Raw genomic sequence first — 15,927 nt, forward strand, 5'->3', positions numbered from 1 at the left:
AACTGTAAGTGGATTGTCGGGGGTTAGTGTTAGGTTTTTTAAGGGTTTTTTGGGTGGTTTTTTGTTAACTTAGGGTTTGGGCATTGTAAAGAAGCTACATGCCCTTTTAAATGCAATGCCATTTCAAATGCCCTTTTCAGGCAATGGTTAGCTTAGGTTTATTTAGGTTTTTATTTGGGGGGTTGGGTTGGTTGGTTGGTTGGTCCGGTGGGTTTTTACTTATTGGGGTGGTGTTTGTATTTTTTTTTTACAGGTAAAAGAGCTGATTTCTTTTGGGCAATGCCCCACAAAAGACCCTTTTGAGGGCCATATTGGCAGTTTAGTGTAGGCTAGGATTTTTATTTATTTTGGGCTGGCTTTTTTAATTTTCATAGGGCTTTTAGATTAGGAGTAATTCATTTTTATTTTTGATCATTTCGTTTTTTATTTTTTGCAATTTAGTGTTTATTTTTTTTTGTAATTTAGAAAATTGTATTTTAATAATTTAATTTATTTAATTTTATTGTAATGTTAGTTTTTAGTTAAGGCAGGTTAGATTTTATTTTACAGGTAAGTTTGGATTTATTTTAACTAGGTAGTTAGTAATAGTTAACTATTTACTAATAGTCTACCTAGTTAAAATAAATACAAACTTAGCTGTGAAATAAAAATAAAACCTAAGATAGCTACAATATAAACTATTAGTAGTTTTTAAATAGGAATTATTTAGTTAATAATTGTAAGGTTTATTTAGCTCTATTTTAATTATATTTAAGTTAGGGAGTGTTAGGGTTAGGTTCACGATAGGGTTAGGGTTACATTAGGTTTATGCTTAGGGTTAGGGTTAGGTTTAGGGATTAATATATTTATTTAGTGTTAGTGATGGTTGGAGGCCAAGAGGTTTAGGGGTTAGTAACTTTATTATAGTGGCAGAGACATTGGGGGTGGCAGATTAGGGGTTCATAACAGTAATGTAGGTGGCGGCGCGATTATCAGGGGCAGCAGATTTAGGGGTTAATAACTGTAATAGTAGGTGGCAGCGATATCGGGGGTGGCAGTAACTGTAATGTAGGTGACAGCAATATCGGGGGCGGCAGATCCAGATTATGGGTCTATGTTAAGGTGTTAAATTTAAACATAACTTTTTCTTTCCCCATAGACATCATGGGGCTGCATTAAGGAGCTTTTATTTCCGCGATTGCAGGTGTTAGGCTTCTTTTTTGCGGCTCTCCCCATTGACATCCATTTGCCACCTACATTACAGTTATTAACCCCTAATCTGCCGCCCCTGATATCGCCGCGGACAAATCGTGCATGAGCATGTCAAAGCAGAGATTGTATATGGGCTGTGTATGAGCTCAACGCCACCATATCGCCCGTCAAGCCTGCTTTTTGTAAACTTGTAATAGCAGCGCTATAGGGAGAGTGAAATAACGCTGCGTTTGTGGCTGTCATTTATTTCCTATAGCGCTGAAAACTCGTAATCTAGCTGAATGATATTAAGGTTCATTAAGGTATTTGTCAGCAGCACATGGTTGGACTACTACTTATCGGCTAGATTACGAGTCTTACGTTAGCCTTAAAAAGCAGCGTTGAGGGGTCCCAATTCTGCTTTTTAATGCCCGCTGGATTACGAGTTAGGCAGCGAGAGGGATAACCGCTCACTTTCTTTTCCGCGATTTTAGCTTACCGCAAATCACCTTACGTCAATTGCGTATCCGATCTTTTTAATGGGATTTGCCTAACGCCGGTATTACGATCGCCTGAAAAAGTGAGCGGTAGACCCTCTCCTGTCCAGACTCTACCGCATATAAAAAGTCAGTAGTTTAAGAGTTTTATGAGCTAACGCCGTAACATTAAACTCTTAACTAATGTGCTAAAAACTACACTAACACCCATAAACTACCTATTAAACACCTTAAACCGAGGCCCCCCACATTGCAAACACTATAATAAAATTATTTAACCCCTAATCTGCCAACCAGACATCGCCCCCACTTTAATAAATGTATTAACCCCTAAACGCCACACTCCCGCCTCACAAACACTAGTTAAATTTTTATTAAACCCTAATCTGCGGTCCCTAACATCGCCTACACCCACATTTATTAACCCTAATCTGCCGCCCCCAACGTCGCTGCTACTATATTAAATTTATTAACCCCTAAATCTAAATCTAACCCTAACCCTTAACCCCCCCTAACTTAAATATAATTTAAATAAAACGAAATTAAATTACTACATTTAAATAAATTATTCCTATTTAAAAACTAAATACTTACCGATAAAATAAAACCCTAAGATAGCTACAATATAAATAATAATTACATTGCAGCCATCTTAGGGTTTATTTTTATTTTACAAGCAACTTTGTATTTATTTTAACTAGGTAGATAACTATTTAATAATTACCTAGATAAAATAAGTTCCAATGTACCTGTAAAATAAACCCAAACCTAAGTTACAATTACACCTAACACTACACTATCATTAAATTAATGACCTAAACTACCTACAATTAATTACAATTAAATAAATAAACTAAATTACGGAAAAAACACCCACTAAATTACAGAAAATAAAAAAAGAATTGCAAGAATTTTAAACTAATTACACCTAATCTAATCCCCCTAATAAATAAAAAGCCCCCCAAAATAATAAAATTCCCTACCCTATACTAAATTACAAATAGCCTTAAAACGGCCTTTGCGGGGCATTGCCCCAAAGTAATCAGCTCTTTCACCTGTAAAAAAAATACAATACCCCACTAACATTAAATCCCACCACCCCACACACCCAACCCCTACTCTAAAACCCACTCAATCCCCCCTTTAAAAAAAATCTAACACAACCCCCTTGAAGATCACCCTACCTTGAGACGTCTTCACCCAGCCGGGCACAAGTGATCTTCATCCAAGCGGCATCTTCTTTCTTCATCCTTCCGGGAGTGGAGTGGCACCATCTTGAAGACCTCCAACGCAGAACATCCTCCTTGACCGACCGACTAGACGACGAATGACGGTTCATTTTAAATGACATCATCCAAGACAGGCAGAAGGCTTCATCCAGGTGGCATCTTCTATCTTCATTCTTCCAGAGCGGTGCAGGTCCATCTTCAAGACATCCGACGCAGAGCATCCTCTTCATCCGACGGCCCGACGACTGAATGACTGGTCCTTTAAGTGATATCATCCAAGATGGCGTCCCTTGAATTCCGATTGGCTGATAGAATCCTATCAGCCAATCGTAATTAAGGTAGGAAAAATCCTACCTTAATTCCTATTGGCTGATGATTGGAACAGCCAATAGAATGCGAGCTAATAGGATTTTTCCTACCTTAATTCCGGATGCTCTGCGTCGGATGTCTTGAGGAATGGACCCGCTCCGGAAAGGACGAAGATAGAAGATGCCGTCTGGATGAAGCCTTCTGCTGGTCTGGATGTCCTCTTCTGGCCGGATAGGATGAAGACTTCAGACCCTCTGGAGGACCACTTGTGCCCGGCTGGGTGAAGACGTCTCAAGGTAGGGTGATCTTCAAGGGGGTAGTGTTAGTTTTTTTAGGGGGGAATGGGTGGGTTTTTAGAGTAGGGTTGGGTGTGTGGGTGGTGGGTTTTAATGTTGGGGGGGTATTATATTTTTTTTACAGGTGAAAGAGCTGATTACTTTGGGGCAATGCCCCGCAAAAGGCCCTTTTAAGGGCTATTTGTAATTAGTATAGGGTAGGGAATTTTATTACTTTGCGGAGCTTTTTTATTTTATTAGGGGGATTAGATTAGGTGTAATCAGTTTAAAATTCTTGTAATTCTTTTTTATTTTCTGTAATTTAGTGTTTGTTTCTTTTCGTAATTTAGTTTATTTAATTTAATTGTAATTAATTGTAGGTAGTTTAATTATAGTGTAGTGTTAGGTGTAATTGTAACTTAGGGTTAGGGTTTATTTTACAGGTAAAGTTGTATTTATTTTAACTAGGAAGTTATTAAATAATTAATAACTATTTAATAACTATTGTACCTAGTTAAATAAATACAAAGTTGCCTGTAAAATAAATATAAATCCTAAGCTAGCTACGATGTAAACTATTAGTTTTATTGTAGCTAGCTTAGGGTTTATTTTATCGGTAAGTATTTAGTTTTAAATAGGAAATAATTAAGGGGTGTTAGGGTTTGACTTAGGTTTAGGGTTAATAAATTTATTATAGTGGCGGCAGACATTGGTGGCGGCATATTAGGGGTTAATAGTATAATATTAGGGGTGTTTAGACTCAGGGTTCATGTTAGGGTGTTAGGTGCAGACATAAAATTAATTTCCCCATAGGAAACAATGGGGCTGCATTAGGAGCTGAACACTGCTTTTTTGGCAGGTGTTAGGTTTTTTTTCAGCCAGCTCAGCACCATTGTTTCCTATGGGGAGAAATCGTGCACGAGCACTTTTCCCAGCTTACCGCTACTGCAAGCAACGCTGGTATTACAGTGAGATGTGGAGATAAATTTTGCTCAACGCTCACTTTTCTGAGGCTAACGCTGGCTTGAAAATAACTCATAATACCAGCGTTGTCTTAAGTGAGCGGTAAGAAAAAAAGGCTTGTTAGCCCCGCACAGCCTTACCGACAAAAACTCATAATCTAGGGCTTATATGTTTATTCACTATTGCCAGACCATAAACATATATTTGTTCAAAAGAGCAGTACAATTATGCACTGATTATTAGCCAAAAACTTAGTGAGAAAATGTATTGTTGGTTCTTCTGTTGATGCATATTGATTGTACAATAACCTAATTATAGCAAATCTTGGTAGACAACTTTAGCCAAACTGGCAGATGACCGAGGTAATTTAAATTCCTGACTTTCGCTCTTAAAGAAAGCAAGAAAAGAAAAAAAAAAATCTGGAAGTTTCATTTATAACCAGGTAATTGGCACCTAAGGTATTAACTTTTAGGAATGCCTGTTGCATTTTAAACTATATGGTTCTGCCTAAAATAAACCTCTACCTGCCAGTTATCATAGATGTAAATTAAACCTGCAATTCTTTAACAAATTAACATTAATCTGAATTTGCATTGTGTAAATGTTGCAAGGCCAGATAAAAACATTAGTTTGTATATCTCTCTTTGTATTACAACATCTTGTACCCTTACTATATTCCTTCAGATCCCCAGGGATATTTATACTCCCTTACCAAAAGGAACAGTCAGGCTACAGACTCTCAAAAAATTACTTTAAGCATTAGTAATGTATCTAGCATTGCTTCCAGTATCATCTCCCAACTGTATCTAACATTGCTTCCAGCATCATCTCTCAACAGTATCTGGCATTGCTTAATCCAGCAATTCTTCTCAACAGTACCTAGCATTGCTCAATTCAGCATGTTCTGTCAACTGTATCTAGCATTGCCTTCTTTAGTATTATATTTACACTCTATCTAGCATTGTTTAATCCAGACAACTTTTCTCAACAGTATCTAGCATTGCTTAATCCAGCAACTTTTCTCAACAGTATCTAGCATTGCTTAATTCAGCATCTTCTGTCAACTTTATCTAGCATTGCCTTCTTTAGCATCTTATTTCAACTGTATCTAGCATAACTTCCAGCATCATCTCTCAACAGTATCTAGAATTGCTTAAACCCCTTAACGACCGACAACGTGCAGGGTACGTCCTCCGAAAAAAATACAATTAACGACCAAGGACATACCTGCACGTTGTCTGTCTTGGAAAGCAGTGGAAGCGATCCTGATTGCTTCCAGCTGCTTTCTGGTTATTGCAGTGATTGCCTCAATATCGAGGCATCCTGCAATAACCCTCCTTGGCCATCTGATGCAGAGAGAGCCACTCTGTGGCCCTCACTGCATCAGACATATATGGCCGCAATCGTTGGTGGGGTGGGAGCCGACATGGGAGGCGGTGGGCGGCCATCGATGGAACCTGTGATGCAGAGGGGGGCGGGATTGTGGGCAGGGTATCCGGGGGCACACACGGGGGGCTGGCACGGGACGGGAGTGGGAGGGGAACTGCTACACTACAGAAAATGTTTGTAATAAAAGTGGGAGAGAGGAGGAAATAATTAAAATAAAATGGATCTAAGGGATCTGGGAAGGGTGGGTGGGATGGTCTATGGGGGGGAAGCTACATTACAGAAAAAAAAAATCTTTTTTGTAAACTCTGGGGACTGGCAGACAGCTGCCAGTACCCAAGATGGCTCCCAATAAGTTAGAAGGGAGGGTTAGAGAGCAGCTTGGGGGGGATTATGGGAGGTTGGGGGCTAAGTGGGGATTCTACACGGCAGCATATGCAAATATGTAAAAAAAATTAAAATAAAATAAAAGATAGCTTTTATTTTAGTACTGGCAGACTTTCTGCCAGTACTTAAGATGGTGGACAATTGTGGGGTGGGGAAGGATAAAAGCTGTTTGGGAGGGATCAGGGGGTGTGATGTGTCAGGTGGGAGGCTGATCTCTACATAAGCTAAAATTAACCCTGCAAGCTCCCTACAAGCTACTAATTAACCCCTTCACTGCTAGCCATAATACACGTATGATGTGCAGCGGCATTTAGCGGCCATCTAATTACCATAAAGCAATGCCAAAAGCCATATATGTCTGCTATTTCTGAACAAAGGGGATCCCAGAGAAGCATTTACAACTATTTATGCCATAATTGCACAAGCTGTTTGTAAATAATTTCAGTGAGAAACCTAAAGTTTGTGAAAAAGGTTTGTGAAAAAGTTAACATTTTTTTTTATTTGATCGTATTTGGCAGTGAAATGGTGGCATGAAATGGGCCTAGATCAATACTTTGGGTTGTCTACTACACTACACTAAAGTTAAAGTTAACCCTGCAAGCTCCCTACAAGTTCCCTAATTAACCCCTTCACTGTAGGGCATAATACACGTGTGGTGCGCAGGGGCATTTAGTGGCCTTCTAATTACCAAAAAGCAACGCCAAAGTCATATATGTCTGCTATTTATGAACAAAGGGGTTCCCAGAGAAGCATTTACAACCATTTATGCCATAATTGCACAAGTTGTTTGCAAATATTTTCAGTGAGAAACCTAAAGTTTGTGAAAACATTTGTGAAAAAGTGAATGATTTTTATTATTTGATCGCATTTGGCAGTGAAATATACCAAAATGGGCCTAGATCAATACTTTGGGATGTCTTCTAAAAACAAAGATTTACATGCCAAGGGATATTCAGGGATTCCTGACAGATATCAGTGTTCCAGTGTAACTAGCGCTAATTTTGAAAAATATGGTTGGAAATAGCAAAGTGCTACTTGTACTTATTGACCTATAACTTGCAAAAAAAGCAAAGAACATGTAAACATTGGTATTTCTAAACTCAGGACAAATTTAGAAACTATTTAGCATGGGTGTTTTTTGGTGGTTGTAGATGTGTAACAGATTTTGGGGGTCAAAGTAGAAAAAGTGTGTTTGTTTCCATTTTTTTCCTCATATTTTATAAACAAAATTATAGTAACTTATAAGATATGATGAAAATAATGGTATCCTTTAAAGCCCATTTAATGGAGAGAAAAACAGTATATTATATGTGTGGGTACAGTAAATGAGTAAGTGGAAAATTACAGCTAAAACAAACACCGCAAAAAATGTAAAAATAGCCTTGGCAGACAATTGAAAAGTGCTGTGGACATTAAGGGGTTAAATCAAGCATTTTATCTCCACTGTATCTAACATTGCCTTCTCCAGCATCTTTTCTCAACAGTATCTAGCATTTCCTACTCCAGCTTTTTCTCTCAACTGTATCTAGAATTGCTTAATCCAGCATCTTCTCTCACAGTATCTAGCATGTCTTAATCCAGCATATTCTGTCAACAGAATCTAGCATGACTTAATCCAGCATCTTCTCTCAACAGTATCTAGCATGGCTTAATCCAGCATCTTCTCGTAAGAGTATCTAGCATGGCTTAATCATGCATCTTCTCTTAAGAGTATCTAGCATGGTTTAATCCAACATCTCTCTCAACAGTATCTAGCATGGCTAATCAAGCATTTTATCTCCACTGTATCTAACATTATCTTCTCCAGCATCTTCTCTCAACAGTACCTAGCATTGCCTACTCCAGCATCTTCTCTCAACTGTATCTAGAATTGCTTAATCCAGCATCTTCTCTCAACAGTATCTAGCATGGCTTAATCCATCTATTCTATCAACAGTATCTAGCATGTTTTAATCCAGCATCTTCTCTGAACAGTATCTAGCATGGCTTAACCAGCATATTCTCTCAACAGTATCTAGCATGGTTTAATCCAGCATCTTCTCTCAACAGTATCTAGCATGGCTTAATCCAGCATCTTATTTTAAGAGTATCTAGCATGGTTTAATCCAGCATCTACTCTCAACACTATCTAGCATTGCTTAATTCCAGAATTTTTATCTCAAAAGTATCTAGCATGCTTAAATCCAGTATCATCTCTCAACAATATCATGGCTTAATCCAACATCTCGCTCTCAAGCAGTATCTAGGCTGGTTTAATCGAGCATCTTCTCTAAACAGTATCTAGCATTTGCTTAATCCAGCATCATCTGTCAACAGTATCTAGCATTGCTTCCAGCATCATCTCTCAACAGTATAGAGCATTGCCTAATCCAGCACTTTATCTTCACTGTATCTAGCATTGCCTACTCCAGCATCTTATCACAAACCCTACATATGGCTTTGTAAGTTTCTGTATGATCAGCATACGCTGTCTGCATTTATCATAGCACAAGCACAATGCTTATGCAATGACTCTCCTTCAGATGGCCGCTAGCAGGGGGAGTCAATCTACCTGATCGTAACCCGATCAATCGGGCTGATTGCTGTCTGCAGCCTCAGAGGTGGTGGACGAGTTAAGGAGCTTCTTAACTCCTGTTCTTGTTAAATCTACACCAAAGTGTTCACACCACTCTTTCATGGATTGAACTATATTTAATATTTTCATTCAGAGAGTGAATTGTAAGCTCCAAATCTACCTATATGCTTCTTTATCTCTCTCTCCAAATGTGGTACATGCTCTCTTAATAAGACCTCTTCCTTGATGGCTTCCTTGATGGCCTCCAACCTATTCAAAATATATCTAATCTAAACTCTTACTGATCTTCTTTTTTCAAGAGCACATAAAGTGTCCATCAGTGTCAACTTCGCACCTTCAAACCTGCAACAAACATCCACTACCTTGGAGTAATATTTTCCAATGCTCTATGCATCATTTCCCATACATACACACACACACTGTCATCCAAATCGTGCCACTTTTTATTTGCAGAACATTTCCAAAATTCATCAATTTGTCACTTTAAAGCAGCACAAATCTGGTCCACTTACTTATTCTATTTCATTTAGATGAATGCACTGATTCTATAACTAGCCTGCATCTGAACAAAATGCCACTTATTTACTTACGGATTAGATTTAGAGTTTTGTCGGTAAAGACCGCATAGCTAACGCAGCTTTTTTTTTCCAACGCACCCTTAAGACAACGCTGGTATTTAGAGTTGTCTGAGGGCTGCGTTAAGCTCCAAAAAGGGTGCGTTGAGCTGAATTTACCGCCACTTCAACCCTCAATACCAGCGTTGCTTATGGTAGCGGTAAGCTGGGAAAACGTGCTCGTGCACTATTCCCCCATAGGAAACAATGGGGCAGTTTGGGCTGAAAAAAAACCTAACACCTGCAAAAAAGCAGCGTAAGCTCCCAACGCAGCCCCATTGTTTCTATGGGGAAACACTTTCTAAGTCTGCACCTAACACCCTTACATGTGCCCCGAGTCTAACACCCCTAACCTTACACTTATTAACCCCTAATCTGCCGGCCACCGCTATCGCTGACACCTGTTGTATATTATTAACCCTAACATGCCGCTCTGTACACCGCCGCAAGCTACATTATCCCTATGAACCCCTAATCTGCTGCCCCTAACATCGCCGACACCTATATTATATTTATTAACCCCTTATCTGTCCCCCCCCAATGTCGCCGTGACCCTACCTACACTTATTAACCCGTAAACCACCGCACTCCCACCTCGGCAAACACTATAATAATTTGTATTAACCCCTAATCTGCTACTAATCTAACGAAATAAATTAAATCTTATTAACTAAAGTATTCCTATTTAAAACTAAATACTTACCTGTAAAATAAACCCTTATATAGCTACAATATCATTTTTAGTTATATTGAAACTATATAAGGGTTTATTTTACAGGTAAGTATTTAGTTTTAAATAGGGAATACTTTAGTTAATAAGATTTAATTTATTTAGTTAGATTAAAGTTATATTTAATTTAGGGGGGTGTTAGGGTTAGGGTTAGACTTAGCTTTAGGGGTTAATATATTTATTAGAGTAGAGGTGAGGTTCCGGTCAGCAGATTAGGGATTAATACTTGAAGTTAGGTGGGTGGCGATGTTAGGGAGGGCAGATTAGGGGTTAATACTATTTATTATAGTGTTTGCGAGGCGGTAGTGCGGCGGTTTAGGGGTTAATACATTTATTATAGGTGGCGGTGAGGTCTGGTCGGCAGATTAGGGGTTAATAAGTGTAGTTAGGTAGCGGCGACATTGGGGGGGCAGATAAGGGGTTAATAAATATTATGTAGGTGTCGGCGATGTTAGGGGCAGCAGATTAGGGGTTCATAGGGATAATGTAGGTGGCGGCGGTGTGCGGTCGGCAGATTATGGGTTAAAAATATTTATTATAGTGGCGGCAATGTGGGGGGGCCTCGGTTTAGGGATACATAGGTAGTTTATGGGTGTAAGTGTACTTTAGAGCACTGTAGTTAAGAGCTTTATAAACCGGCGTTAGCCCATAAAGCTCTTAACTACTGACTTTTTTGGCGGTAGGAGTCTTGTCAGTAGAGGGTCTACCACTCACTTCAGCCAAGACACTAAATACCGGCATTAGGAAGATCCCATTGAAAAGATAGGATACGCAATTAGCGTAAGGGGATCTGCGGTATGAAAAGTCGCTGCTTGAAAGTGAGCGTTAGACCCTTTCCTGGCTGACTCTAAATACCAGCGGGCGGCCAAAAGCAGCGTTAGGACCCCTTAATGCTGCTTTGACGGCTAACGCAGAACTCTAAATCTATGTGTTAGCCTGCAAAGACATTTACCCTCTATGTTGTGTTGTCTGGATCTCCAAGTTTTTAAAACCTTTAAAGGTTTCTTTCATTACGTTTTCATTTTTTTTACTTCCTATATAGAACTTCAAAATTAGCTGGAGTATCATAGACAAGAATAAGAACGAACATGATGAAGAAGGAAAAGGAAGAAAGAAGAAGCAGAAAATGCAATACAAATTATAATGTAAAACCAGGAAGGAGTCCTTCCCATAATAGTTGTGTTCCATTTATTGTTAAATGGTCAATTTTCTAGCATATTTTTTATTTTATTTAATTATAAGAATTAATTTGGATGCAGCTGTGATCTTGAAAATACTTGTCAGATATATTTTGACATACCTGAGAGCAGGAATTCAGTTCACAGGCAGTAAATTAGCACTGCATTACTGTGCTTAGAAGCACAATTAAACCAATCATGCCATTAGAGATTATTTTAAATATAGTATATATTGCAGAAATAATTAATATATCCACCTGCCCCCTAAAGTAAGCCAAAACAGTTAGTCCAAGTTACAGTTCTAGAATTTCTAGTAGAAAAGTGTTTTGTGTCATGAGCACAAATGCTTGCAGCTTAGGAATTAAATTACCTGAACACAATTCAACAATGACTATGGACATCCTGGATTTAGTAGCTATAGCAAAATTATGGTACAATGAGTCTGATGGCAAGGAAAAGTTATACCTGGATACAAGTATTTAAAATGAAAAGAATAGAAAAGAAAAGTGGAGGAGTTGCTCTGTATGTAAAATAAAATATGAAGTCTACTGAAATTGTAGGAACTAATGATGATGTGAAACTATTTGGGCAACTATAGAAACTGGTGATAAAAATGTGTTTAGAATAAGGGTTGCATATAGGCCCCCATTACATGATGAAAACTAGACAAACTGTTAATAGAATAAATAACCAAAATATCCATGAAGGGTAAGGTTATAGTAATGGGGGACTTTAATTTGCCATATAAAGACTTGAAGATTCCCTTGCAAGGGGAATCACTTGAGCAATTAGTTAAGGGACTTACTTGAAAGAAAGCTATAGTAGCTTTAATACTTAAAAATTGTGATACAGTTTCAGATGTGTCTGTTGGTGAGAACTTAGGGTTCAGTGATCATCAATCTTTGTTTTAAGTATTCATGTTCAGCGCAATGTCCACCCATATTAAAACAAACATTTTAGACTTTAGGAAGGCTGATTTTTCATACATGGGAGAATACATGAACAACTATTTAAAAAGCTAAAATCTTATTATGGGGGGCTCAAGAACAGTGGACATTTTTGAAGTGTGTTTATTTTAGATGCAACCACACACTGTATTAGACATGTCTGTAAAAGAAAGAGGAAAACAATATGATCATAGATCATGTCAGGATAACTATGTAATACAAGTATTACACCAGCAGTTGATGTAGTATATCTAGATTTCAGCAAAGTATTTGACACCACCCCACACAACAAACTAATTCACAAGCTGTATCTCCTTGTTCTGGACTTCAGATTTATGAATGGAGTAGAATTGTAGTAGAGTGTCTTAGTAAATTGAGTACATTCTGCATAGGGGCAGTTACTAGTGGTGTTACTCAGGGGGTCAGTTCTGTGTCCTATTTTGTTTTAACATATTTATAAGTGATATCAACAAAGGGCTACATTGGAAAGTATGTTGGGTTGCAGATGATACAAAGATTTGTAATAGAATAGATGTTTTTTTTTGGGGGGGGGGACCAAATGAGAAGTGCTAAAAGAAAATTGGAAGATTGGACAAATGACTGGGATCTAAAGTTTAACACTGCAAAATACAAATGTATGCATTTAGGAAAGAAATATCCAAATGTTAATTACAGACTCAATGATACTTTACTGACAGTTGCAAATTAGTAACAGGACTTGGGAATTAGTATTTCAGATGTTTTATAATTTAGTAAAAAATGTAGTAATTGCAGCAAGTAAGGCCAGTAGAATGCTTGGTTATATTGGTAGATGTATTTGCAGCATAAATAGTAGGGTTTTTATGCCACATTACAGATCATTAGTTAGGCCTCATCTTGGGTATTGTGTGCAGTTCTGGAGGCCATATATTCAGAAGGATATATACAAACTGGAAACTGTGCAAAGTGGGGCTACCAAATAGTACATGGTCTAAAAAATAAAATTTACCAGGAGAGGCTCAATGACCTTACTATGTATAGCTTAGAGAAAGGGAAAGATGTGATGTAACAACTTTCAAGTATATTAAAGGGCTTAGTAAAGCTGAGGCTGTGAGTATTTTTCATAGAAAGAAAAAGGGGTCATTATCTCAAGCTGAAGGGTATTAGATTCAGCAGTAATTTGTGGAAGCTCTTCTTTACAGAAAGGGTGAATGAATCATGGAATAAACTTCCACCAGAGGTGGTAATGGAAAACAACAAGGGGGACTTCAAGAATGTTTACAGCTATCCAATGAACTAGATAAGTTTATACTTTTAGGAACTATTTGGGAGACTTGTTAGGCCTATGCTTCTTATCTACCATCAAAATCTATGGTTCTATAATATAGCAACATACAAAAATCTTAAATATTAGGAATGGGAAAATATCTTTGTGTATTTGTCACAAATAACATGTTGGCTTCATTCTTTAATTTTATACAAATGTAGAAACGTTGGCAATAATTTAACATTTAAAAAAAGGTTTAATTTTTTTTATCTCAAATGTAAAAACTCATCTATAAGCATAACTTGAAAAAATATTTGCTCCTACCTCATTCACGTAGACCCAGTGGCTGTCCTTAGAAGCAAGGTTAGTCTCCACTGCCTAAAAAGATAATAAATAGAGACTATAAATATGCATATCTAATAATATGTAAAAATAATGTCAATACATAGGTTTTAGCATTACACAATAAAGAATGTACAAAATAATATATACATACACACACATATATATTTATATATATTTATATATATATATAATATATATATATATATATATATATATATATATGTGTGTGTGTGTCTGTGTATTTATATGTGTATACATGTATTTACAGACATGTATACACATATAAACACATGAACACATATGTATGCATATATAGACATTTATATAAGTGTATTGGAGCCATTTGCAGTCAAGTAGCTGAAAACATTAAATATCATATTTATGCCACATTCATTTTTAATAAAGTGTTATAGTGTGCATTTACTGTAAATATTTCACAAAGCAATGTTCCTCGCATAGGGGAAAATATGTTCAATATATATATATATATATATATATATATATATATATATATATATATATATATATATATAGGTATAAGTATAAATTTTACCAGAAAACCATTAAATATATACAGAAATATGTATTTAAAAATAAATGGCGCATATCCAGGTATATGAAGAACATTGGAATGTGAAATATTCATATTTAATGTTGTGTTAGCGCAATTGAGTAAACACGCTCGGTTTTGTGCGCAAGTATAGGTGTTAGGTTTTTCCCCACTTCGCACTCTATTGAAGCCTATGGAGGAATATGTTAACGGGGGTCACAATATTCGAAATTTGGCTTTTTGCGTGCGTCAGGTTAGTGCTCATGCAAAAAAGTTTTACTTCAAAACCTGTAATACGCATGCTACCTGACTTGTGTAAAAAGGTTACTTCTAGCATAGTTAAACACATGAGCAGGAGCAACAAATAGTGCTCCACTCATAATCTATCCCTTATAGTCTATATTTGTCTCAATATATCACAAACAATCCTTAAAAAGGCTAAATGAAAATCAGTTTCCCAAACTAGGAAAGATTTAAATAGTTACAAATCACTGTAAATTGTTTTTCTTTGTCTAAGTTTCAAAGTGATGGGACAAAAACAAGTTTCCCAATAGGATGCCGAGAAGACCTGACAGTAATTACAGTGTCACCAGCGCTGAGCCTTCAATGATACACTTCTAGAAACCATTCATTATGATTTACTTTGTGCCATAGATTGAAAGGTACAGTACCAGAAGATCAGCATTATTTGACTTGTCTTTGTTTAGAAAAACAGATGTAACTTTGTAAACTGACAAGTGACTCAAGTAAGCCTGTATTATGTGTACCTATAAATTGATCTATATTTGTAAAATTAGATATCTTCTTCTGTTCATTTTACAGAATATGTAATATTGTATTTTCTACAGTAACTCACTAGGGGCTATATTACAAGTGATGCGCTATTTAAGTAAGCTTTTTAAATGCGTCTGGTAGCGCGTGTATTACAAGTTAAAAGTAGAAAGTTTCCGCATGAGAGCTAACCCGATGGGCGCAAAAAGTTGAACTTCGAAAAACCTTACCACCTTAATGTTGTCATCCATAGGGGGATATTTATCAAAGGTCTGACAGTGCAGATCAGGTCCCACAGACCTCGCTGAATGCGGAGAGCAATACCAATCGGCCGCCAGCACGAGTACAATCGGGTTGAATTCTGGCGATCTCTGTCCGTCTGATCAGAGCAGGCGGACAGCGTTATGGTCTTTAGACTGCTGCTTCATAACTGCTGTTTCTGGCGAGTCAGACTCACCAGAAACACAGGCCCTCAATCTCCATCCGGAGCTTGGTAAATGGGCCTCATAGACTTCAATGAAGCAGGAAAAGTAGAAAGAAAAACTAACACCCAAACAGGTTGCACAAACCTGACCGCATTTACTCAACTAGGCTAACCCGACAGCAAATATTAAAGGGACAGTCTACTCCAGAATTTGTATTATTTAAAAAGATAGATAATCCCTTTATTACCCATTCCCCAGTTTTGCATAACAAACACTGTTATATTAATGTACTTTTTACCTCTGTGATTACCTTGTATCTATGTCTCTGCA

At 37.3% G+C, this 15,927-nt stretch overlaps 1 protein-coding gene across 1 annotated transcript in view; it reads right to left on the minus strand.

Moving 5' to 3' along the window:
• Positions 1-15,927, minus strand: part of GRID1 (glutamate ionotropic receptor delta type subunit 1) — a 1,251,691-nt gene that overhangs the window by 383,832 nt on the left and 851,932 nt on the right. The window contains exon 5 of the mRNA XM_053692039.1: positions 13,831-13,884. Coding sequence (XP_053548014.1) covers positions 13,831-13,884 — 54 coding nt within the window. The remainder of the gene's footprint in view (positions 1-13,830; positions 13,885-15,927) is intronic.

The sequence above is a fragment of the Bombina bombina genome, chromosome 9 (genome assembly GCF_027579735.1).
Source record: "Bombina bombina isolate aBomBom1 chromosome 9, aBomBom1.pri, whole genome shotgun sequence".
Taxonomy (NCBI): domain Eukaryota; kingdom Metazoa; phylum Chordata; class Amphibia; order Anura; family Bombinatoridae; genus Bombina; species Bombina bombina.